The 23420-nt window shown below is 43.5% G+C and overlaps 1 protein-coding gene across 4 annotated transcripts in view; it reads right to left on the bottom strand.

Moving 5' to 3' along the window:
* The window catches only part of FAXC (failed axon connections homolog, metaxin like GST domain containing), an 86948-nt gene that overhangs the window by 43702 nt on the left and 19826 nt on the right, over positions 1 to 23420 (bottom strand). For all 4 annotated transcript variants that reach the window (XR_003429390.1, XM_027090079.1, XM_027090069.1 and 1 more), the window contains 2 exons: positions 15507 to 15703; positions 6147 to 6370 (listed from right to left, as the gene is read on the bottom strand). Coding sequence is in view for 3 of the 4 variants with exons in the window: in XM_027090079.1 (XP_026945880.1) it covers positions 6147 to 6370; positions 15507 to 15703 (421 nt within the window). In the remaining variant the exon portion in view is untranslated. The remainder of the gene's footprint in view (positions 1 to 6146; positions 6371 to 15506; positions 15704 to 23420) is intronic.

Below are 23420 nucleotides of genomic sequence, written 5' to 3'. Positions count from 1 at the left end.
TTCAGCCTGGAGTTTTAACACATCTCTGTTGGGAGCCAGCCTCCTCAGGATGGGGGTGACTTCAACTCACAAAGCCCAGGAAATAGACATCAATGATGAGACTCCATAGTTTGTGCTGCTCCCAGCCTCCAAGATCAGCATCATAAAACAGCTTGTACCTTGGAGATGACATTTTAACTTGCCAGTTAAAGTTCTGGCAACTTCAGACAATGCTCTAAAGGAGTCATCCTGACATAACATAACACACACTCCACTTTAAGTCTCAGCTCCCAAGGAACTGCAGGGCAGCTGTTGGGCCAGGAAATAGCAGGGGACTAGAGTCAGACAGCCTGGATTTGATTCCTGCCTCCACTTTCTACGACTGGCGCAGCTGTGGACAAGTCACTCAACCTTCCTGTGCCTCGGTTTCCTCATCAGCCAAAGGGGTGCTGTTTCTTTATACCAGATTCCATCCTCTATTCTTACTTTAATCTCACCTCTAATGGCCACAGCTGGGGATCTCTATGCTAATGAGGGATACAGCTACGTATTTCTTATGTTCATGCTGTCTTATTTTCCTTCCACTTCATGTGCATACCTGTAGACTCAGGATTAATAACAGGACAGAAATATGAGTGAGGCAGAGTGCAAAACAGAGTTTTACTGATGAATCTTAGTCAGCTTTTATGGCATCAAATGTGATACCAGTCACACGGAATTGCATGGTATAGAATACTTAATAATAGAGGAAAATATGTGCAATATATTAAACAGGGAAAAGACAGGTTGGAAGATTATATATGTGTGTGTACACAAATACACACACATATATAATACAGGTAATCATATATAAGATTCAAAATTATGCATAAAAATATTGGAAAGATACACACCAAAATGGTAACTGTGGTTAGCAGTACATTATAAGATTAAGGACTTAATCTTCCTTCTCTATGCTTTTCTGAACCTTACCAAATTTCTTTTTTTTAAATACTTTTCTGATATTTTTAAAAACTTTTTTGTTAAAAATTTATTATTTATTTATTTATTTATTTATTTTTGGCTGCGTTGGGTCTTCATTGCTACGCGCGGGCTTTCTCTAGTTGCCGTGAACATGAGCTCCTCTTCATTGCGGTGTGCGGGCTTCTCACTGCGGTGGCTTCTCTTGTGGAGCACAGGTTCTAGGCATGCGGGCTTCAGTAGTTGTATCACGTGGGCTTCAGTAGTTGTGGCTCGTGGGCTCTAGAGTGCAGGCTCAGTAGTTGTGGCACACGGACTTCGTTGCTCTGCGGCATGTGGGATCTTCCTGGACCAGGGCTTGAACCTGTGTCCCCTGCACTGGCAGGCAGATTCTTAACCACTGCACCACCAGGGAAGTCCCTCAAATTTCTATAATTAACTAATAAATTTAAAAATCAGAAAAAAGATTTTCTTCACAAACATTTTTTTCCCCAGAAAACAATGTTCCTAGTGAACTTGTATTACATACAAAATCTGTAAAAGTGATAATGGTCATAGCTAATACTTATTTGGCATTTATTATGTGCCAGACACTGTAGTAGGTATATTGCATAAATTAGCACCTTTAGTCCTCACACTCTCTAGCTTCCGACCCCCATTTTACAGGTGAAAAAAACAAGTTATTCATGTGAAGTTGCACAGCTGGCAAGTGGTGGAGCCCAAGGTCTGAGCCCAGGGATCTGACTCCAGAACTCCCTCCTGTGCGGCCACAAGGCTGTCTGCCTCCACCCACACTGCTTCCCAAAACCTAACATTTGTTTTTAATTTTTACATCTTTCATTCTCTTCAGACTCTTACCCTTTGGGGCGGAGGATGGAAATAGACAACGTGTGCCCTTCTTGCCTGAGGTGACAATCAAGCACCTACTACGTGGAGGGTATCTCTGCTTTAAACAGAGGGGTCGGGCTTCCCTGGTGGCGCAGTGGTTAAGAATCTGCCTGCCAATGCAAGGGACACGGGTTCAAGCCCTGGTCCAGGAAGATCCCACATGCTGCGGAGCAACTAAGCCCATGGGCCACAACTACTGAGCCTGCGCTCTAGAGCCCGTGAGCCACAACTACTGAGCCCACATGCTACAACTACTGAAGCCCATGCACCTAGAGCCCGTGCTCCGAATCAAGAGAAGCCACCACAATGAGAAGCCTGCACACCGCAAGGAAGAGTAGCCCACGCTCACCACAACTAGAGAAAGCCCACACGCAGCAACAAAGACCCAACTCAGCCATAAATAAATAAATAAATAAATTTATTTTAAAAAGTAAAAGAGGGGTCAGGGGACTACGCAGAACTAAACAGGGACTGGCACTGACCACTAGGCGACCCCCTTATCAGCTCTCACAGCACCTTGAACCTCTCCTTCCTGAATTTCCTCTTCTCCTTGTACTTTAACTTGCTTGCTGTTTAATTGCTTCCAACATGCCACGCACCGTTCTGAGCACTTTACATGTATTACTTTTCTTCTCGTGGTGATTGTCCCCATTTCAAACATAAGGAAACTGAGGCCTAGAGAAGTTAAGAAATGTGCCCAGGGTCTCAGAGCTAGTTAGTGAGGAAGCTGGGGTTTGCCTCTGGCTCTCGGGTCATCACTCTCGAATGAGTCAATCAATCAATCAATCAAGGTACACCCTCCATTTTCTAAAAATCCTTCTCTCTCTTATTAGGATTGTTTATTTTTATTTCTCTAGATACTAAATATTTCTGACAAATTCTATTTCTAATATTTGAAATTTTTATTGCCATTGTGAATGGATTTTTTTAATTATATTTTCTAATTGCTTATTTGGCATACTCAAGAAAACTATAGATGTCTGCATGCTTGTAACCTTTGCAGACTTACTGGACACTCCCATTAGCTGTTATAACTTTAGTTGATTCTCCATTATTTTAGCTACTTAATCTCTTAATTTCAGTAAATAATAATTCTGACTCCTCCTTTCCGACATGAAGATATCATTTTTTCATGTTGTCCAGCTATGCTGTCAGGCTCTCCCACCTCCGTGTTTCCTGTATGATAAAGTATACATCTCTGAGCATGATAATTATTACCCTTTATAATATGGCCCCAACTACCTTTTGATCTTCATTTCAACCATGATCCCAAAATGCCCCTCACCCAGGACTCCTTTTCTCGTGATTTGCCTGGGAGACCCTTCCTTATTTTCTGCATGGGGACAACTGTTTACTTTCTTGAGCCAACACAGTTGCTGCCACCTCTCCTAGAGCCCTGCACGGTCCTCCTGCCTCTTTGCCCCTGGGAGCACAGACCTCTATCACAGGCCCTACCGCAGCCCGACTCGTGCACTTGTGCGTGGTAACCACTTCTTCAATGGAGGGTCAGATCGTAAAAACTGTAGATACTACCCAGGCCACATTTGATCTCTGTTGGATTTTTTCCTTACATTGTAATAATGTAAAAATGATTCTTAGCTCACAGGCCATTTAAAAAAACAAAACAACAACAACAATAGGTCACCAGCTATGGGCTGTAATTTGCCTGCTCCTGGCTTATAGGTTCATCCCTCCCACTCGACTATAGGCACTTGAGAGTGGGAACAAGCTCTAACTCATCTTTGTAATCAATCTCCCAGCTCCTGGCACATAGAAGGTGTCAAATCACTGAAGTCAGTTGAACTGAAACAGCAATAACTAATTTATCCTAATGAGTCAAATACATCCCTGGACAATTTCCCCAAATCTTGAAATAATTCAATACAAAGTCATTTTGCATTTTGAGTCTCTTAGGCAGCTGGACATTAAAAGTAAGCTATACAGGGCTTCCCTGGTGGCGCAGTGGTTGAGAGTCCGCCTGCCGATGCAGGGGACACGGGTTCTTGCCCCGGTCCGGGAAGATCCCACATGCCGTGGAGCAGCTGAGCCATGGCCGCTGAGCCTGCGCGTCTGGAGCCTGTGCTCCACAACGGGAGAGGCCACAGCAATGAGAGGCCCGCGTACCGCAAAAAAAAAAAAAAAAAAAAGTAAGCTATAACCCTGGGTGAAGGGAGAAATCGCTGCTTTCTGCCTCATTTAGTAAGAAAAACTATGATGTTCAGCCCCAGAGCCTCTCCCTCCCCAAATGCAGAAAAAGTGCTTCTCCTCTGATAGAGTTCAAAGCTAGACTGCTCCCTGGGCCCCCGTACAGAATATAACTCTAGTAAAATCCAGCTTTGCAAGTAACCCACTCAGTTTCTCATCCTAGAAAATCACCTGGACTTGGGATGCTGTTGTGAATACTTGCCACTGACAGCCTAGCCATCAGTGATTCACTTGTCTCCCATCTCACCATCACTGGGGTGGAAGCATTCTTCCGAGTCTTTAAATACCAGAGGGACACTGGCGTTATCGTTATTATTGCTATCACCCTGCCCCCAGGTTCTCCCAACCAAAAATGCTCTATAGAAGGGAGACGATCACCCCACTCTAGTTAAGGAACGAACACTGTTGTTAGAGATGAGCTGTCATCACTTCAGGGTCTCCACTCCTGGCTTTCTGGGACTCCCAGCAGCGTGAGTTGGGAAGGAAGCCAGGAGCAGACAGAGCTGCTGCTAGGAGGAAATGGCCCTCTGTGCACCTGCTCTGTGTGAGGCTGAGAGTCTGATACTAAGTTTCCAAAGGAACGAGGTAAACTCGAGGCAAATTCCATTCATACCTACATCAGGCAGGCTCACTTGGGCCCAGGGAGGCAAAGCACCAGGAGGTCCAGACAGCATCAACCTCCAAGCCAGGCAGGACTCCTGAGTGTCTATTTTGAGCAGGAGCCCAGCGGCGTCAAACCCCCAACATGACAAGGCTGGCCAAGAGCTGGATGCCCTGTTGGGCTCTCCCCCTGCAGGCCATGTTCAGGGGAGGACTCCAGGTCCAGTAAGTGGAGCGAAGAGCATGAAGAAGCCCGTGAGAGTGGGCCACCCTGCACAGGGGTCGTTACACCCAGCACAGCCCCCCGTTCCTCGGCACCAGGTAGGTTTCAACAGAACAAATCCAAACCCCACTTCCTGGAGGAGGTGAAGTACCCAGTGTGCTCCAGAATGGATAATGAGGGTACTGAGAGGGGGTCAGTGAAAACCCACTGTCCCCAGACAAAACCAGCAGCCCCGAAAGACTAGGTCCTATGACCTTGGCTCCGTACATGTTAGTTGTTCCCAGGAGAGGCCGTCATTCCACACACTGAAGCTCCTGAATTCGAATGATCTGCTTGTGATCTGTCAGAGCTGAGACGCAAACTCTGTCCAGTACAAAGTCACATCAGCCCAGCCACCTCCAGCCGACCAGGTGAGCAAGGGAGTGTCACTCGGCTAAGCACCCTCACCCACCCACGAACAGAGGCCGCTCTGTGCTTCTCTCTGAGAGGCTTCCCAACACAGCTAAACCCACTGGGTGCAGTAAATACAAAATCAGAAGAGTTAAAACATGCTAATAAGAGGAGGACTCGGATTACAAAGGGAAATGAAAGAGGTGAGAAAATGTCAAATGTTGCACGTGTACTCGGGCTGGGTCAGCATCTCTCTTAGCTTGATGTTGACAGTACCCAGTCGCATCTTCTGAGCAGATGTGTTTATAAACAGCCTTTTACCCTGACCTGTTTATAAATAGAAGAGCTTCCTTGCTCAAAATCCCCCTTGGCTCACGACACATTCAGAAATGCCAGCATCACTTACAGCTAGTTAGTAATGCTACACCATGTTCCACGTTCTCTTTACACGAGGCCACGCCACACTAGAAACAGTCATGCTCTAGTGATTAAAAAGAGAGACAAGTGGGCTTCCCTGGTGGCTCAGTGGTTGAGAGTCCGCCTGCCGATGCAGGGGACACGGGTTCGTGCCCCGGTCCAGGAGGATCCCACATGCCGCAGAGCGGCTGGGCCCGTGAGCCATGGCCGCTGAGCCTGCGCGTCCGGAGCCTCTGCTCCGCAATGGGAGAGGCCACAACAGTGAGAGGCCCTCGTACCACAAAAAACAAAAAAAAAAAAAAAAAAAAAAGAGACATGTGCTCCTGAAAATTAGGGGACTTGATTAAATGGTGTGACTGCAACCTACATGTGGAAGCAAAGAAACGAACAAAAATAAAACTTTAAGTCAGTAAACTAACAGTGCTTTACTAATCATGCAAAAAGTAAGGATAGAAAATATAGAATAGAAGACATGGTACGTTACCCAGAAGCCCTGCTAAAGACCGCATGTCCTTCTCCATCAGCATGTAAATCTCTTCCTCTGAGAAGCGGCCAATGCCGTGGCCGTGCATCTCGCGTTTCACGATTCCTTTCGTAATGTGGCACACGACCCACCTCAGCAGGTTACTGAAGGGACCGCCACCACTAAGAGAGAGCATCTTCCGGGTCTCATTGAGATTGTCCACCCACTGGCAATAAGCTAAGGTCCTGCAATTGTGTGGAAACAAGTTACTACTGTGCGTTAGATATATAGCAGGTCCACAGAGTCAAGTTCCAGTGAGGGGTTGGGAATTTAGCACACTCTGGAGGACTGAATCATTGCAGCTTTTCCAAAGAGCAGTCTGCACAGCAGATATTACAACAGACTCTAGTCCATGCCTGGACTTAGGGCCTGAGGGAGAAACAGTGACAAACGCAGATAGCTTGCCATGCTACCATCCCACCAAACTGCAGCTGCCCACAGACACCCCAGCCCCCAAGGCCATGCTTCTGCTTTCTCTCAGCCAGCCCCACAGAAAACAAGTAGACACCCACTTTAAAAGGCTTTTAGACAAGACAGTGAGTACCTACGTGGCGGGGTGGGGGGCATTGGGAAGGAGGCAGCAAGGACTGGGGTGCTGGCTTCATTCTTTCTTGATCAAAGTAATGGTTACAAAGGTCTGTGCTCTGTGGGTTTTTTTTTTTTTAATTTTTACAGTGATTTACAATGTTGTGTTAGTTTCAGGTGTACAGCAAAGTGATTCAGTTTTATACATATATATATATATATATACTTATATACATGTATTCTTTTTTTACATTCTCTTCCATTATAGGTTATTACAAGATATTGAATTTAGTTCCCTGTGCTATACAGTGGGTCCTTGTTGGTTATCTATTTTATATATAGTAGTGTGTGTATTTTAATCCCAAACTCCTAATTTATCCCTCCTCCCCTTTGATAATCATAAATTTGTCTTCTATGTCTGTGAGTCTATTTCTGTTTTGTAAATAAGTTCATTTGTATCATTTTTTTTAGATTTCACATATAAGCGATATCATATGATACTTGTCTTTCTCTGTCTGGTGTAGTTCACTTGGTGTGATAATCTCTAGGTCCGTCCATGTTACTGCAAATGGCATTATTCTTTTTTATGCTCTGTGTTAATTAATTAAGCTGCACATTTTTATCTTATACACTTTGTGTATGCATTTTATATTTCCTGATATGAAAGGATTTTTTAAAGAGAAATCTTTTTGCCTTTTTGACAGGATCAGGGAATAGGTATAGCTGTCTATGTTTACTATAACCATATAAATTATAAATAGTACATAAATGATTCATTCTCCAGAAAGGCAGCTCTCTGCTTCGGTTTGCTCTCCAGGACCCTCGAGTGCGCATGAACACCAAAGGAACTTGGTTGGATCAGTCTTCCCATCTGGGTGGTGCTCATGGCAAACACCCACCCGTCCAGGGGCTCCTGCGTAGTATGTGTGTACAGCTAAGCAGCTATTCACTGCTCACGTGCTATGCTGGTTGCAATACCCAGGCCTTTGCTGAGTTTGTTCTCTGAACCTGGGCAATCGTAGGAATGTTTTTATGGTTCATAGTGTTGGTAGATAGAAATTAAAAGGTTTTCCTACTGAAGGCTAAGAAAAACGTAGCTGTAGGCGTACAGGCAGAAGATGTTTTAGCTTTTCCTCACAGTGAGCAATAAAAGCTGTACTGGAGTCATCCCTACTCCCACTGTTGGTTGATACAGCAGTAATGGTCACTTGGAAAACATCAGAGGAATGAAAATATTTTTTACAGAGAGAACGCAAGGGTTGATAGCCAACTGTAGCTACTTTCCACCTCAAGAAAAAGAAACAAAAGCGGAAAATAAGGCCCTGAAATGTTGATCATTTTATATAGTTCTATTCTTTTCAGTGCTCTTTCCTGAGTATGAAAATAAGAAAAAAAAAAAAAGATTTCTCTCATCTTTTGAAGCCTTCCTGATTTTTACTGAAAAGTCCCACAACCAATTCCAACATACTCTGTACTACTACCACAACTCTTCTTTATTAGCTTTTTAAAAGATGCTTACAAATCTTATTAGAAATATTTGTGTACCTCTTTTTCTAAGGATCTCAAAATAAAGTATTGAGGAGGAAAGAAATTTTGACTGAAAAGAGGAAAAAGTACATTGCAATGGTGATTAATATGTAGATTAATTAATATGTAGAAAAAGTATATTGCAATGGTGATTAATTAATATGTTAATTAATGTGTAATTAATATTAATATGTATCTTATATATTAATATTAATTAATATTAATGTATGTATTAATATTAATTAATATTAGTATGTATATTTTATATGTTGATATTAATTAATATTAATGTATATATTTTATGTGTGTATATTAATATGTATATTTTATATGTTAATATTAATGTGTATATTTTATATATTAATTAATATATAAAAGATTTCATTTATTCTAATAGATTCTTTATACACATGCAAACAAAACACTTTTCTATTTCCTCTTCTTTTTATACCTGCAGTCATGAGGGTGTCAATTTTCAAATTTCTTCGGAATAATCAGCACTTTGATTCTAACTGTACTAGATCTAAATTCACAATAAAAGGCCTCTACCATCCTTGATTATTTTGGAAGTCAGTGATCTGAGAATAAAACTAAATTATCCTAAGTTAAGTATGACCAGGTAATGATAGCATCCAGGAAGCATCTAAAGCATAAAAATGAGGAATATGGTGGCTCTAAACGGACAGGTTGATGTGAAAAAGATTACATTCTTTGTAGACAAATTGCACGGGCTTTATCACAAGCACAACTGATCTTGAAGAATGAGCAGAAGTTCACCAGCATGAAGCAGAGGCAGAGGCATGTGCACGAAGAGCCCTGGCTGCTCTATGAACTGCAAGAACTTCAGGATGGGCGGGCGGGGTCCGGGATGCCTGAGGGAGCTTGTAAGAGTTGAAGCTAGAAGGGTGGGCAAGAATTGGGTCAGGAGGGGTCTGATGCAAAGGGTGCTAAGATTTATTCAGAAAGCAAAATTTAACCACCAAAAGGTTTTAAGCAGACGAGAAACATAATCAGATGTGTGGCAAGGTGAGGAAAGGACCGGAAGTGGAGAAACCACAGAGGAAGTCACCTCCCAGGCTGATGGTTGGAGTGGATGGTAACCAGTACCAGCATACACGAGGTGGGACAGATTTAGGTGACCAAAGATGAATTAACCTGTTGCATCTGAAGGTTCCATGGAACCTCCAAGGGAGGATGTCCCGAAGGTTGCGAATTCACAAGATAGGTTTAGACTCAAGAGAAAGAATTTATGGGCAGGGGCATGGCGGTGGCAGTTTCAAGGCTGTAAGAGGAGCTGAGGTCGCCTAAGAAAGTTTCTAGGGTAAGGAGTGGTTTGGGAGAAACCTAGTTCAAGGGTAAGTGAGAAGACCAGAAGGCCAGGCTGGAAGGGCCAGCTTGGAGAGAAGTAGGGACACCGCTCTCTGTGAGATGGAGATGTGAGGGGCTGCAGAGAGGTTCCAGGTTCCCGCCTGATGAACTTGGTCTCCTCTGAGAGCAGGAAATGAGGGAGCAGGCAGAAGACGAGGACGGAGCACTGAGAAGAGAGTCTGAGAAGACCAACAGGTTAGAGGAGCAGGCGGGAAGGGAGGAGGCAGCTGCTGTCCGGGCCACACAGCTGAGCAGGGACGAGAAACGCCTCCCGGCCCCGATGCAATGGTGTAGGGTTCTCCACCTGCGTTAGCAGGTCAGATGCAGGGCAGAGAAGAAACACTGGGTTGATTCAGAATTTTGCAGCTAAAAGTAACCTCAGAAACTGTCTGGCCTTCTTCCTTTCTCTTTCCCACCCTGCTCTCTATTTCTTTCCTCTCTTTTACTCCCTGTGCCCCAAATTACAGACCAGTATCAGGGAAGAGAAGCAAATGAGGGCCAGGCAGGCTCTTCCAGGGTCAAGTCCCATAAAGTGTGTATAAACGACAATGTCAGGTCAACTTCTACAGGTCAAAGACATCACTCATGCATGCTTCCATTTCATAACAACCACTAATCCATGTCCTCCCACACCCAAGCTTCCTGAAAACTCTCCACGTGGTGGGTCTTCCATCCCCACCACTCCACCGAAACCACTCTCGTCCAAGTCAACAATCCCTTCTTACTGCAAAGTTCAAATACATTTTCTTTCCATCTTTATCTTTCTTGAACTCTCTGCAGCAGCCAACACTATCATCCTCTTAGAATTCTCCCTTAGCTTACGTCTCTACTGCTTCTCCTCTCACCTCTTCCATGTTGCCAAGATTTTTCTCTTTATTCCTTCCACCTTCTTACACGTCACTCATAGGGTGAGGACTGCCCATGAGACCTCTGCCCTGAGGTCCACGGATCCGTGTGAAGGAGCCTCGGGAGCTCAAACCAACATTTCCAAAGTTGGATTCACCCTCTTGCTTTCCTCCAGTTCTGCTACTCTTCACCCAAACCAGAAAGAACCCCAGGAGTTCCTGTTCACCGCTCCCCACGCCTCACTCCTGAGAGCCAGTCACCCTGTGGCTTTGCCCTTTTCTCCAACTCAGTTAACACTGCAATGCAGGCTGCACCACTGCTCAACCCTGAGGGCAGTGGCCTCCTTGCAGGTCTCCTGACAGCCCCTCAAGGCCCTCCAGAAATCCATTTCCCCCGAGGCAGCCACAAAAAACCTCCTAAAACACAAATTGAATGGTACCTTGTTGCCTCTCAGAGTCATCCATTAACTCCCCATAGCTGCTTAGCTTGGCACGCCAGCCTCCCACCCCTCCCACAGCCGGACCCCAACACTTGCATCACCTCCCGTGCACCCACCACACAGAATTACACATGCCCCCCCAGACACCCCTTTCTTGGGGTGTCTCATCTTCCCCTCGCACCTGGCCCCTTCGCCTGCCACCCTGATCGGCCCTAGATTCTGCTGTGGCACCATCTCCTCAGGAAGCTTTCCCCTCATCGCTCCGGCAGGTGCTGGTTGCCTGGCCTCGGTTCTTCAAACGCTCCCCCGGCACTGGCCACTATGCAAGCTGGGTGCCCGCCTCCCCCGTGAGCCACCTGAGGACAGGGACGGCATCTCGTCACCTTGCTTCCCCGCCCCCATCCAGCACAGTGCCAGCTACGGGTAGTCATCCATTCACTAAGTTTGCTGAAAGAATGAATTATCGATTGAATGAAAAGCCTTCACTTCTGAGCCAGCCTCTGCTAAGTAGTGCTTCTAAGGGCCGACAATATTTACACAGAGAAATGGAAAGAGAGATGTCTATGGAGAATGAAGAAGGGGCTGCCACCATTCTCTTCTGGGATCTGCCTCTTCACTCTCCACTGGGAAGAGGCCCACTGCACAAGGAATCATGAATTATTAACTGGAGAGGACGGGGAAGGCCAATTTGGGAACTAGACCAGGTGGAGCAATTAAAATAATTTCTCATTCTGAGAGCCTCTCTCAGGAAGTTGATACTCATTTTCGTTATCGCAACTGATGTATCTGGTCTCTCCTACAAAATGAGGTCAGAGAGGTTTTTTCTTTCTTCAATATTGATTATCTTAGAACAGAAGAGTAAACCCTGCTCAAACCTTTTTAAAGCAGATTAGGAAGGCAGGAAAGAAAAGCAGACCTCTGATGTTTTAATGACAATATCCCTCATTATAACCTAACAGGAGGCCTGGCCCATAGCAGAAGTGACTATTAGTACACATGTGAGAAACTGCAAACCATGGCAAACTACTGTTTGACAAATGAGTCTTAGCATATGGCCTTCCCAACCATGAGAACGCCTTTTTTCTGGGTCATGCTACATCCTTGCCATCTTTCACTTGTACTCTAAATGCTCAAGGGTGCGAGAGCATGTGATATGCTTCTGTAATTTCACCACGTTTCACAGGCATTAGATTAGCCTCTCCAAACAGGGGTCCTCACTACATCTAAAAGTAAGGGTGGAGGGGGACAAAAAAAGAAAGGAGAAGGGACCACATCAATTGAGCTGTAATCAGGGAGAGAGTGTCTCCTGGCTTTTAGAGAAGGAGATCTTGGGTAAGTCATTTTATTAAAGCATCCCAACTCTCCCATTCACCAAAAGCCAAAATCAAAATTTAAAGATTATGGCCAACCTAAAAATGAATTTGAATCCTCTATTCTAACCCCTATATTTTTATGGGTAAAACTGTTATGGCTATAGATAGTTTGACAACGGTGCCCTGCACACGTCCCTATGGGGTTGTAAGGCGCTCAAGACACTCAGTAGTGTCCACAAGGGGGCAGTATGTCACACAGAAGCAGCTATAGCTTCTGTTACCAAAACTCAATTTCGTTCCAGTAATCAGACTTCGCTTTTACACCGGCTTCCCTGCATTAGATCTAACTTGAGCATCCAGTGGAACAAAGGGAATGAAAACCCATCTCCCTCATCTTCAATAATAGCTGTATAATGCAAGTGTATGGATTTCAAGTTCAGGAAAAACCACTTTATAGCTGAGTGTGCTTATTTGAACAGACCTAACTCAGAGCTTCAGAATTATGTGATGTTATATAATGACAGCCTTCCAATGTCTTTGCTTTTCAGAAAATAATATGTGAAGTGGAGTATTTTTAAAGTTTCAGACCAAAATAAACATATCTGAAAACTCCAGATAATTGAATCAACTGAGTCAAACAATTGATTCCACTTCTTCCACTTCTGTAAGTACAAACACAACCTTAGAGCACACTGATGGTCAGAATTTAACAAGCTCTCATGGAAAGCTCATACTTGTAATATTTTCTTACATATTGTGGTCAGTTCCCTATGCTGGCCCCCGGTTTCCACAGGTACACATTTTCTTACCATGGGTTGCACGGGCAGTGTGGGGCTGGGAGGCGGGGGTTGGGGGGGGGGGGTGTCTTTTCTCCCCTGGGATTTAGAGCTCTCTGGAAAGCCTGTTCGGGATCTCCCTAAAGCAGGAAGTTGGCTAAAGGTTTGGAAAGTTTATGAAACAGAGAAAGTTTGTTTTTCCTTCCACTACTAGAGACTAAAAGAAATTGGAGGAATTCGGATTTTTTTTTTTGAAAGTTCACTGGATATTTATATCTCAGTCAAGACCTGACCTCCCACCTTCACTACCTGTTCCTCAAATTAACCCTTGAGACACAAATGAGAAACAGTAGCTAACCCAAAAAAAGCATTTTTTTAATTAAAAGAAGAAGAATCTACAAATGACCTAAGCAACTTCCCAAGCACTTGGGGGTTTGTAGTCTGTAAAATTAAGATTCTTCCCCACCAGGGTACCACCTCCCACCTCTCTCTCCCACCCCTCCCCACCACACCCCATCTCGTTAGCAGGGACCCTCTCATTAGGAAGAGAACGGAAGGGAAAAGCAGGAGATGAACCTCTACCAGAGAGTAAACATATATAAAATGTCACTAATACCCAGAGCAAGAAGCAGTGATGGGTGGTACTTGGGAATCTAGCTGGATCAAAATCTTTCTAACTTGAATATAAATTTTATGAACCACTACAGAAAACAAAGAGTGTAGAAAAATACCAACTTAAATGTAAGGCTTCCGGCTTTTCAGGCAGCTGACAAAGTGCTAGCTCTCCACATTAATGGGCCCATCCACTAAACAATATAGCACTTTGACGGGGGCCTCAGCAAGGGAAGACACCGAGGGTTTTTGGGTGCCTGTGCTGGTTCTTCATTCCCCTGATCGCTGCAAAGCGGGGACTGGAACCTGGCAATCAGGTGAGACGACTCTGTCCCTCAAAGGTTTTTCCCTGAGACTAAGCATGTCACCTGCACTCATGCATTTTGGTCCACACTGCAACCCCTGCACTCTTTGAGAGGGGAGGGCCAGCAGTTCTCCACAGGTACTATAAGGAACAGACCCGAGTTCATTCTGGGCACACGGAGTCTGTGATCACTCCCAGGCTGATCTGCACCCCTGACTCCACTCTGTCTGGTTCCCTCCTTCCTCCCACCCTCTGCAGTGAGAAGGGGAAGAAAGTGGTGCTTCAGGTCAGCCCTGGAATAAAGTGAGCAAGAACTGAAAGTGGAAAAAGAAAACGAAAAACAGACGGTCACAGAATCCAAGAGACAAGTTTTCCATTTAGAAAGAGAGCTGAATGGAGGAAATAGGAATGTGATGGCAAAAAACCTTCTACAATCAACCCCACAGCGAGTGAATCCCTTGGTGGAAGAGGTAAAAGCTACTCGATGAGCAATAACCCAGGAGTAACAATTAATGCCAAAAAAAGTGGGATCAGCAATTCTTTATTAAATCTTTGGAACAAGATAAAGTGCAGAAATCAGGGAGAAAACGTCTCTTATCTATTGGAGTGTACAGAAAGATGCTAAAACTCCAGAAGACGGATGAAATAAAAAGAAGAAACCCACATATCAATGAGCTTGTAAAGCAAGAAGAACCAAGTCTGCTTAACTCAGGTGATGTCACAGCCAGCACGCCAGGTGCAGCACAGGGGTACCTACCTCATCCACACAGTGTGTGTTAGGCTTCGTACTCAGGGAATACGGGCTAGGAGTCAGCCAATCAAGGCAAGGTACAGGATAGGAGTCAGCCAATCAAGGCAAGGTACAGGATAGGAGTCAGCCAATCAGAGCAAAGTACAGGCTAGCAGTCAGCCAATCAGGGCAAAGTTGCTCAGAAAATAGTAGTATGCTTTACTTTTGGATCATAGAGAAGCTCTTGTCATCCAAGGAAAACTGACGATACTCTGCCAAAGCTTGCTTAATTCATGTCACCTGAGACTTCTGTCCTGCCTTAGTCTTCTGTTCCTTCTGAGTATCTGATGTACTATCACTTTAATTCAGCAGTTTGTACTGGTAAAAAGCCCAGTCTACTGAAATATCTCCCTCACCTCAGTGACTTAGATCAGGGGTCAGCCAACTATACAGCCCATGGGCTAAGAAGTTTTCATATTTGTAAATGGTTGAGGAAAAAAAAATCAAAAGAATAGTATTTCGTATTAAATGAAATTCAAATTTCAGTGCTTTTGTTGTATTATTGAAACACAGTCATACTTATTCATGTGTGTACAATCTGCGGCTGCTTTTGCACTAAAACTGCAGAGTTAAGTAGTTGCCACCGACACATATGGCTCGAAAAGCCTAAAATATGCACTAGCTGGGCCTCCACAGAAAATGTCAACCCTGCTCTAGATACCTAGAAACTTAACAGTCGTAACTTTGACCCCTAAGTCAGTCAGAATGTAGAACACTTTGGAAAAGGCGGGGGGTAGTGTCTGAAAAGTGAAACAACTTAGCTTACTCCAAACGATAGGGACAGGCCCTGGACACCCACCCAGGCGCCCGTGGGGACTCACCAATAGAAATGCTCCTCCACCATCTTAGTCACTGCCCTGGAGATGGCTCTTTCATGAGGACCAAGGTTTTTGTTTAAATTCACTCCAAGTTTCTCTTCCAGAAAGTCAATTATGAATTCTGTCCCAGAAACTTTTTCATGATTATATTCAATCCAAGGCATTTTCCCTTGAGCAGAGAGCTTTCCACCAAAATAGTTCTAAGCAAAGTAAATTTTAAAAAGAGAAAAGCAATGTTTTATTTAAACTTCACTGTATGATTAACAGAAACAAATATTCCAACGGCATATTTGATGGTGACTGCACTATTCAAGTGAATGAACTCAGCATATAAACTCTTAAGGGAATAAGTAGTTACTCTTAAAAAAAAAGATTTGTCTCACATGAAAATATTATTTTACTCCCATAGATTTTATCATGGGTTCTGGCTTATTGTTTAAAAAAAAAAAAAAAAAAAAAGAGCAGGGAGGAAGGGAAGTGTTGAAATGATCCCGATCCTGGTAAGAGTCAGTCTAGTTACAATATATGAACAACCCAAAAATGCAAAAAGTAAACATAAACCATGAGGAGGCTTGTACTGACCAGGCTACTGACCAAAAACCTCACTTGAAACCCAGTAGCTTACACTTGAAAATGCTTAATACCACTACACTGCACACAAGTGGTCCCAGAAATTATAAGTTAGCTGTACCAAAGTGTGTCCAACAGACTTAACTCCAGTGTCTGTGAAAATGCAGATTCCTGGGCCCCTGCCCGGATCACTGGGTCAGAATCCAGGGAAAAGTGCCCAGAAATCTGTGTTTTTGACAAGCTCCCTTTGATTCACACCCACACTAGAAGCTTACAGTGTCTCAGAGGGGATTCTGATCCCAGAATGGGGTTGGGTGGCGAGGTGGAGGTGGAGTCACACACTTCATAGACACTGAGAATGACAGAGTAACATCTTCTCACTATATTAAAAGATCTTAACCACACTGATGGAGGGGATTCTGTGGTAATGATTGCATTTACTCAACCCTTTTTCTCAGTAAATTTGGATTGTGTAGAACCCAAAGTTGATTTTTAAATCTGAATACATTTTTGGGTGGTCTACACAGACTAAATTAATCAGATTATTACAAACTCTTCCTCATACTTCATACAAGTCGATAGTTCAGACACTGTGGGCTAATAGCAAGTGTTGGTTCCTGTGGAGGAAACTGAACTCTCAAATATTGCTGGTGGGAAAGTAAAACGGCACAACCACTTTGAAACCATGTGACAGTTTCTTAAAAAGTGAAGTACACACCTGCCACTCAATCCAGCCATTTCACTCCTAGGTATTTACCCAAGAGAAAAGAAAGCATATGTTCATGCAAAGACTTGTACACAAATGTTCATAGAAGCTTTATTTTCAATTGTCAAAACCAGGAAAAAAAAATCAAACGCTCATCAAGAGGTAAATGAATAAACAAATTCTGGTGTAACCTTACCATGGAATACTACTCAGCAATAAAGAGGAATGAACTATCGATACACACACAATGAATTTGGTAGAGAACAATGGGGACTTTAACTGTTCTCTGACTCTTGGTGTCTTGATTTCTTATCTCGTTGATTATTCTAAAGAAATTCATTCTAGGCCTAAGCCTGGAAAAGGGAGTTATTGGGGCTGCTGCTAGCCACATTGTTTTTGTGCAATTTGGAAAATGGAGCTTCCTCTGGGTGGATACAGTCCATGCCAGGATTCACAGCTTGGCAAGAGGTGGGTCCAGATTTTGCCCCCACTCCTTGGCCAGGCACTGTTGTGCAGTGAACAACCTGCACAACTATACATGGCAGCCCTACACATTACTCCTGAAGTTGAGAAATGTCAAGTTTTAAAAGTTGCTAGTACATCTGACATTTTTATAATTTGTACACTAAAGATGTGAATTTACCATATAACATAGTATCTGTTTCAGACTGCTCTTGATACCACCCATATCCTCCTTCCACATCACCTTCTAGACTCTTGTCGTTCACAGATGGATTCTATCCTGCACACCAACATCAGAGGGAGCTGTCTGTAGTGCAAATAAGGTGCAGGACCTCTGTTGCTCAAAATTACCCAACGGCTTTAATGGGTCTAGTCTAACCCCCTTCACAAAGCAGTCTAGGCCCATACCATCTAATCGCCACCCACCTGCCCAGCCTCCCTGCTGCCAGTGCCTCTGATTTCCTGAATTCCAACTGCCCACCCCTAACCAAGTCAAAGTCCTGCCATCTCTCTGACTTTGTATACTCCTGTACCTTGTACAGGAATCTCTTTGCCCATCCTCTGCAAGTCCTATCAATCCTAAAAAATTCAGTTCAAATTTCACCTGTTGGTGAACCACTTCCTCAAGGCACAACCATTATCTGCCTTTCCTCCATGCTTCCACTGTGCAGTGTATATTCCCCTCCCCTTTCAGAATTGCTGTTTATACATCTGCCCTTCCCTCTAGTCCATTCCTTCCCTGAGGACTTGGTACATTTTTATCTAGACCATTTTTTTTAATTGGGGTAATAAAAATCAGTGATGAACTCTTATGGGAATGAAAGTTCTACTAGGTTTTCATCATCAAAATTTTTTTTTTCCTTACTGGATAAAAAAAGCAGGAGACAACATTTTAGAGATACTATGAGTATATCTAAAAATTAGATGAATTCAAAAAATATTTTTAAAAAGAAACATAAAAATGTCCAAAGTAATTGTCAAAACTATGTGTGAGAGCCAGGTGATCTTTTTCCATGAATTTCAATTTTTCTGAATGTGGTTATATTACTTTTTAAATAAATAGATATAATTTTTAAATAATACTTAATTTTCCTTAACTTCCTTAAATATACTAAAGAACTCCTGGTCTATTTTTATCTAAGCAATTGGGGTCTGACTGGCCCACCAAGAGTAGTTTCTGAAAGTAATTTGGAGAAGAAAGATGAAGAGGTAAATCCTCTTTACCTCTTTTCCAAGCTGATGTTTCCCCCTGCAAGTCTGTCCTAGATGAGTTGAATGCATCTACACTTACACTACATTATTAGCACAGCAGTGAAAGCAATAGGCTTTGGGTTTAAAAATCTGGCTCCCTCATTTAGTCACTCTGTGACCTTGGACCTCCCTGGTCTCCCTAAATCCCCCCTGGGCTCATCTATATAATGGGGATAATAACAGTTGCTTGAATTAAATGAGAAAATGCACACCAAGTGTTTGACAGAGTGCCTTCGTCAGAAGTATTAACATCACTATCACCATTTCAAAATGGAGAACTTGAGGCCTTAAAAGAAAATCCCAGAGTCTTGGGAAACTGACATGCTACACTGGCCACAGCGCCCCCAACTTTTCAGCTTAATTTATATCCATTACATTCACTGCACCTCTGGAACCATCTTGAAAGGTCTCCCACTGGCTAAATTTGAGATAATTTGAGCAACTTTTGTGGATTATAACACGATGAAAAAAATTCACGCGGGCTTCCCTGGTGGCGCAGTGGTTGAGAGTCCGCCTGCCGATGCAGGGGACACGGGTTCGTGCCCCGGTCCGGAAAGATCCCACATGCCGCGCAGCGGATGGGCCCATGAGCCATGGCCGCTGAGCCTGCGCGTCCGGAGCCTGTGCTCCGCAACGGGAGAGGCCACAACAGTGAGAGGCCCGCGTACCGCAAAAATAATAATAATAATAATAAATTCACACAACCACTATTGTGAATAAGAAATACAGGCATTAGTCCCTGCCCCTGGTTCCCAGCACAGAGCTCCTAAAGCCCTTACACATTCCTAAGTGACAGGAGCAATAGGAGCACCACTTGTTCTAAGGAGGTGAGTCTGCGGAGGCGCCTGGGTGAGCTGGTCACCAGAAAGACCAAGTCGCAATTAGAAGCTTAGCGCTTTCAAACCCCTCCCCCGTCCTCCAGAGAGGTCTTGGACATGGAGTTATCAACTGATCGTCTCTACATGAGGAAGTCTCCACAAAATCCCCAAAGTATCGGGTTTGGAGGGCTTCCAGGTTGGTGAACACCACCACACTGGGAGGGTGACACCCTCAACTCCACGGGGACAGAAGCTCCTACACTCAGGACCCTCCCAAACCTCACTCTTCATCTGGCTGTTCATCTGTACCTCTTATCATATCCTCTAATAAACTGGTAAATGTAAGTAATTGTTTCCCTGAGTTCTGTGAGCTGCTCTAGCAAATTAATCAGACCTAAGGAGGGGTCATTAAAACCTCTGATCTACAGTCGGTTGGTCAGAAGCACAGGTGACAATCAGGGCTTGCAACTGGCATCTGGGGGTCGGGGTAGGGGCGCAGTCTTGTGGGACTGAGTCCTTAACCTGTGAGATCTGATACTATCTCTGGGTAGTGTCAGAATTGAATTAAATTGTAGGATGTCCAGCTGGTGTCAGTGAATCACTTGGTGCGGGGAAAAGACTCCACACATCTGACCATAAATGTCAGAAATGACGTGTTTCATGTCAGTAGTAAACAATACTCATGGGGAGAAACACACCAGAGGGAGGAACTGGTTTTCCCTACACAGGAAGGAAGAATCTGAGTACTTCCCTTTACAAGTAGTTTTGTAGAAGAATATCCTTCTTTTTTGGAGATGCATGCTGAAGAATTGAGGGGCGAACTGTCATGATTCTTACAGATTATGTTCAAATGTTGCATCAAAAAAATTATTCATAAAGGTATATATAAAGAGAAATAAAGAAGGCAACATGCTACCAATTGGCGAATCTAGGTGAAGAGTATATGGATGTTCATTGTATTATTCTTTTAACTTGTCTGTAGCTTAGAAAAATTCTGAAATAAAAAGATGGTGGAGGTGGTGTACAGACAAAAACAGCAAATAAATAGAACATCAGAAGTTAGGGGAAAGACCAGCTTCTGTTTCCTAACCTCGTAACCTCACAATACCTATTTTTAGCTTCTATATTCAAAATGTTAAATCACGATTGTTCAATCTTAACATGTAAAAGGCTAATTTAATCCTTGCTCAAGAAAGGGAGGACTGCAAGATTGGAACCAAGATGGCAGAGTAGAAGGACGTGCTCTCACTCCCGCTTGCAAGAACACCAGAATCACAACTAGCTGCTGGACAATCATCGACAGGAAGACACTAGAACGCAACAAAAAAGATACCCCACATCCAAAGACAAAGGAGAAGCCATAATGAGACGGCAGGAGGGGCGCAATCACAGTAAAATCAAATTCCATAACTGCTGGGTGGGTGACTCACAGACTGGAGAACACTCATACCACAGAAGTCCACCCACTGGAGTGAAGGTTCTGAGCCCCACGTCAGGCTTCCCAACCTGGGGTTCCTGCAAGGGGAGGAGGAATTCCTAGAGAATCAGACTTTAAAGGCTAGTGGGATTTGTTGCAAGACTTCGACAGGACTGCAGGAAACAGAGACTCCACTCTTGGAGGGCACACACAAAGTAGTGTGCACATCGGGACCCAGGGGAAGGAGAAGTGAACCCAGGGGAGACTGAACCAGACCCACCTACTAGTGTTGGAGGGTGTCCTGCAGAGGCGGGGTGGCTGTGGCTCATCATGGGGACAAGAACACTGGCAGCAGAAGTTCTGGGAAGTACTCCTTGGCGTGAGCCCTCCCAGAGTCTGCCATTAGCCCCACCAAAGAGCCCAGGTAGGCTCCACTGTTGGGTTGCCTCAGGCCAAACAACCAACAGGGAGGGAACCCAGTCCCAGCATCAGCAGTCAAGCGGATTAAAGTTTTACTGAGCTCTGCCCACCAGAGCAACAGTCAGCTCTACCCACCACCAGTCCCTCCCATCAGGAAACTTGCACAAGCCTCTTAGATAGCCTCAGCCACCAGAGGGCAGACGGCAGAAGCAAGAACTACAATCCTGCAGCCTGTGGAACAAAAACCACATTCACAGAAAGATAGACAAGATGAAAAGGCAGAGGGCTATGTACCAGATGAAGGAACAAGGTAAAACCCTAGAAAAACAACTAAATAAAGTGGAGGTAGGCAACCTTCCAGAAAAAGAATTCAGAATAATGATAGTGAAGATGATCCAGGACCTCGGAAAAACAATGGAGGCAAAGATCAAGAAGATGCAAGAAATGTTTAACAAAGACCTAGAAGAATTAAAGAACAAACAAACAGAGATGAACAATACAATAACTGAAATGAAAACGACACTAGAAGGAATCAATAGCAGAATAACTGAGGCAGAAGAACAGATAAGTGCACTGTAAGACACAATGGTGGAATTCACTGCTGCAGAACAGAATAAAGAAAAAAGAATGAAAAGGAATGAAGACAGCCTAAGAGACCTCTGGGACAACATGAAACACAACAACATTCGCATTACAGGGGTCCCAGAAGGAGAAGAGAGAGAGAAAGGACCCGAGAAAATATTCCAAGAGATTATAATCGAAAACTTTCCTAACATGGGAAAGGAAACAGCCACCCAAGTCCAGGAAGCACAGCAAGACCCATACAGGATACACCCAAGGAGAAACACGCCGAGACACATAGTAATCAAATTGGCAAAAATTAAAGAGAAAGAAAAATTATTGAAAGTAGCGAGGGAGAAATGACAAAAAACATACAAGGGAACTCCCATAAGGTTAACAGCTGATTTCTCAGCAGAAACTCTACAAGCCAGAAGGGAGTGGCATGATATACTTAAAGTGATGAAAGGGAAGAACCTACAACCAAGATTGCTCTACCGGCAAGGATCTCATTCAGATTTGATGGAGAAATCAAAAGCTTTACAGACAAGCAAAAGCTAAGAGAATTCAGCACCACCAAACCAGCTCTACAACAAATGCTAAAGGAACTTTTCTAAGTGGGAAACACAAGAGAAGAAAAGGACCTACAAAAACAAACCCAAAACAAATCAGAAAATGGTCACAGGAACATAAATATCGATAATTACCTTAAACGTTAATGGATTAAACGCTCCAACCAAAAGACACAGGCTTGCTGAATAGATACAAAAACAAGACCCATATATATGCTGTCTACAAGAGACCCACTTCAGACCTAGGGACACATTCAGACTGAAAGTGAGGGGATGGAAAAAGAGATTCCATGCAAATGGAAACCAAAACAAAGCTGGAGTAGCAATACTCACATCAGATAAAATAGACTTTAAAATAAAGAATGTTATAAGAGACAAGGAAGGACACTACATAATGATCAAGGGATCAATCCAAGAAGAAGATATAACAATTATAAATATATATGCACCCAACATAGGAGCACCTCAAAACATAAAGCAACTGCTAACAGCTATAAAACAGGAAATTGACAGTAACACAATAATAGTGGGGGACTTTAACACCTCACTTACACCAATGGACAGATCATCCAAAATGAAAATAAATAAGGAAACAGAAGCTTTAAATGACACAATAGACCAGATAGATTTAATTGATATTTATGGGACATTCCATCCAAAAACAGCAGATTACACTTTCTTCTCAAGTGTGCACGGAACATTCTCCAGGATAGATCACATATTGGGTCACAAGTCAAGCCTCAGTAAATTTAAGAAAATTGAAATCATATCAAGCATCTTTTCTGACCACACCACTATGAAATTAGAAATGAATTACAGGGAAAAAAACATAAAAAACACAAACACATGGAGGTTAAACAATATGTTACTAAATAACCAAGAGATCACTGAAGAAATCAAAGTGGAAATCAAAAAATACCTAGAGACAAATGACAATGAAAACACCATGATCCAAAACCTATGGGATGCAGCAAAAGCAGTTCTAAGAGGGAAGTTTATAGCTATACAAGCCTAGCTCAAGAAACAAGAAAAATCTCAACTAAAGAATCTAACCTTACACCTAAGGGAACTAGAGAAAGAAGAACAAACAAAACCCAAAGTTAGCAGAAGGAAAGAAATCATAAAGATCAGAGCAGAAATAAA

This window comes from Aethalodelphis obliquidens, unplaced genomic scaffold, assembly GCF_003676395.1.
Source record: "Aethalodelphis obliquidens isolate GAN/ISIS:26980383/991018 unplaced genomic scaffold, ASM367639v1 scaffold3, whole genome shotgun sequence".
Classification (NCBI taxonomy): Eukaryota; Metazoa; Chordata; class Mammalia; order Artiodactyla; family Delphinidae; genus Aethalodelphis; species Aethalodelphis obliquidens.
This window is presented reverse-complemented; position numbering and strand designations above follow the sequence as displayed.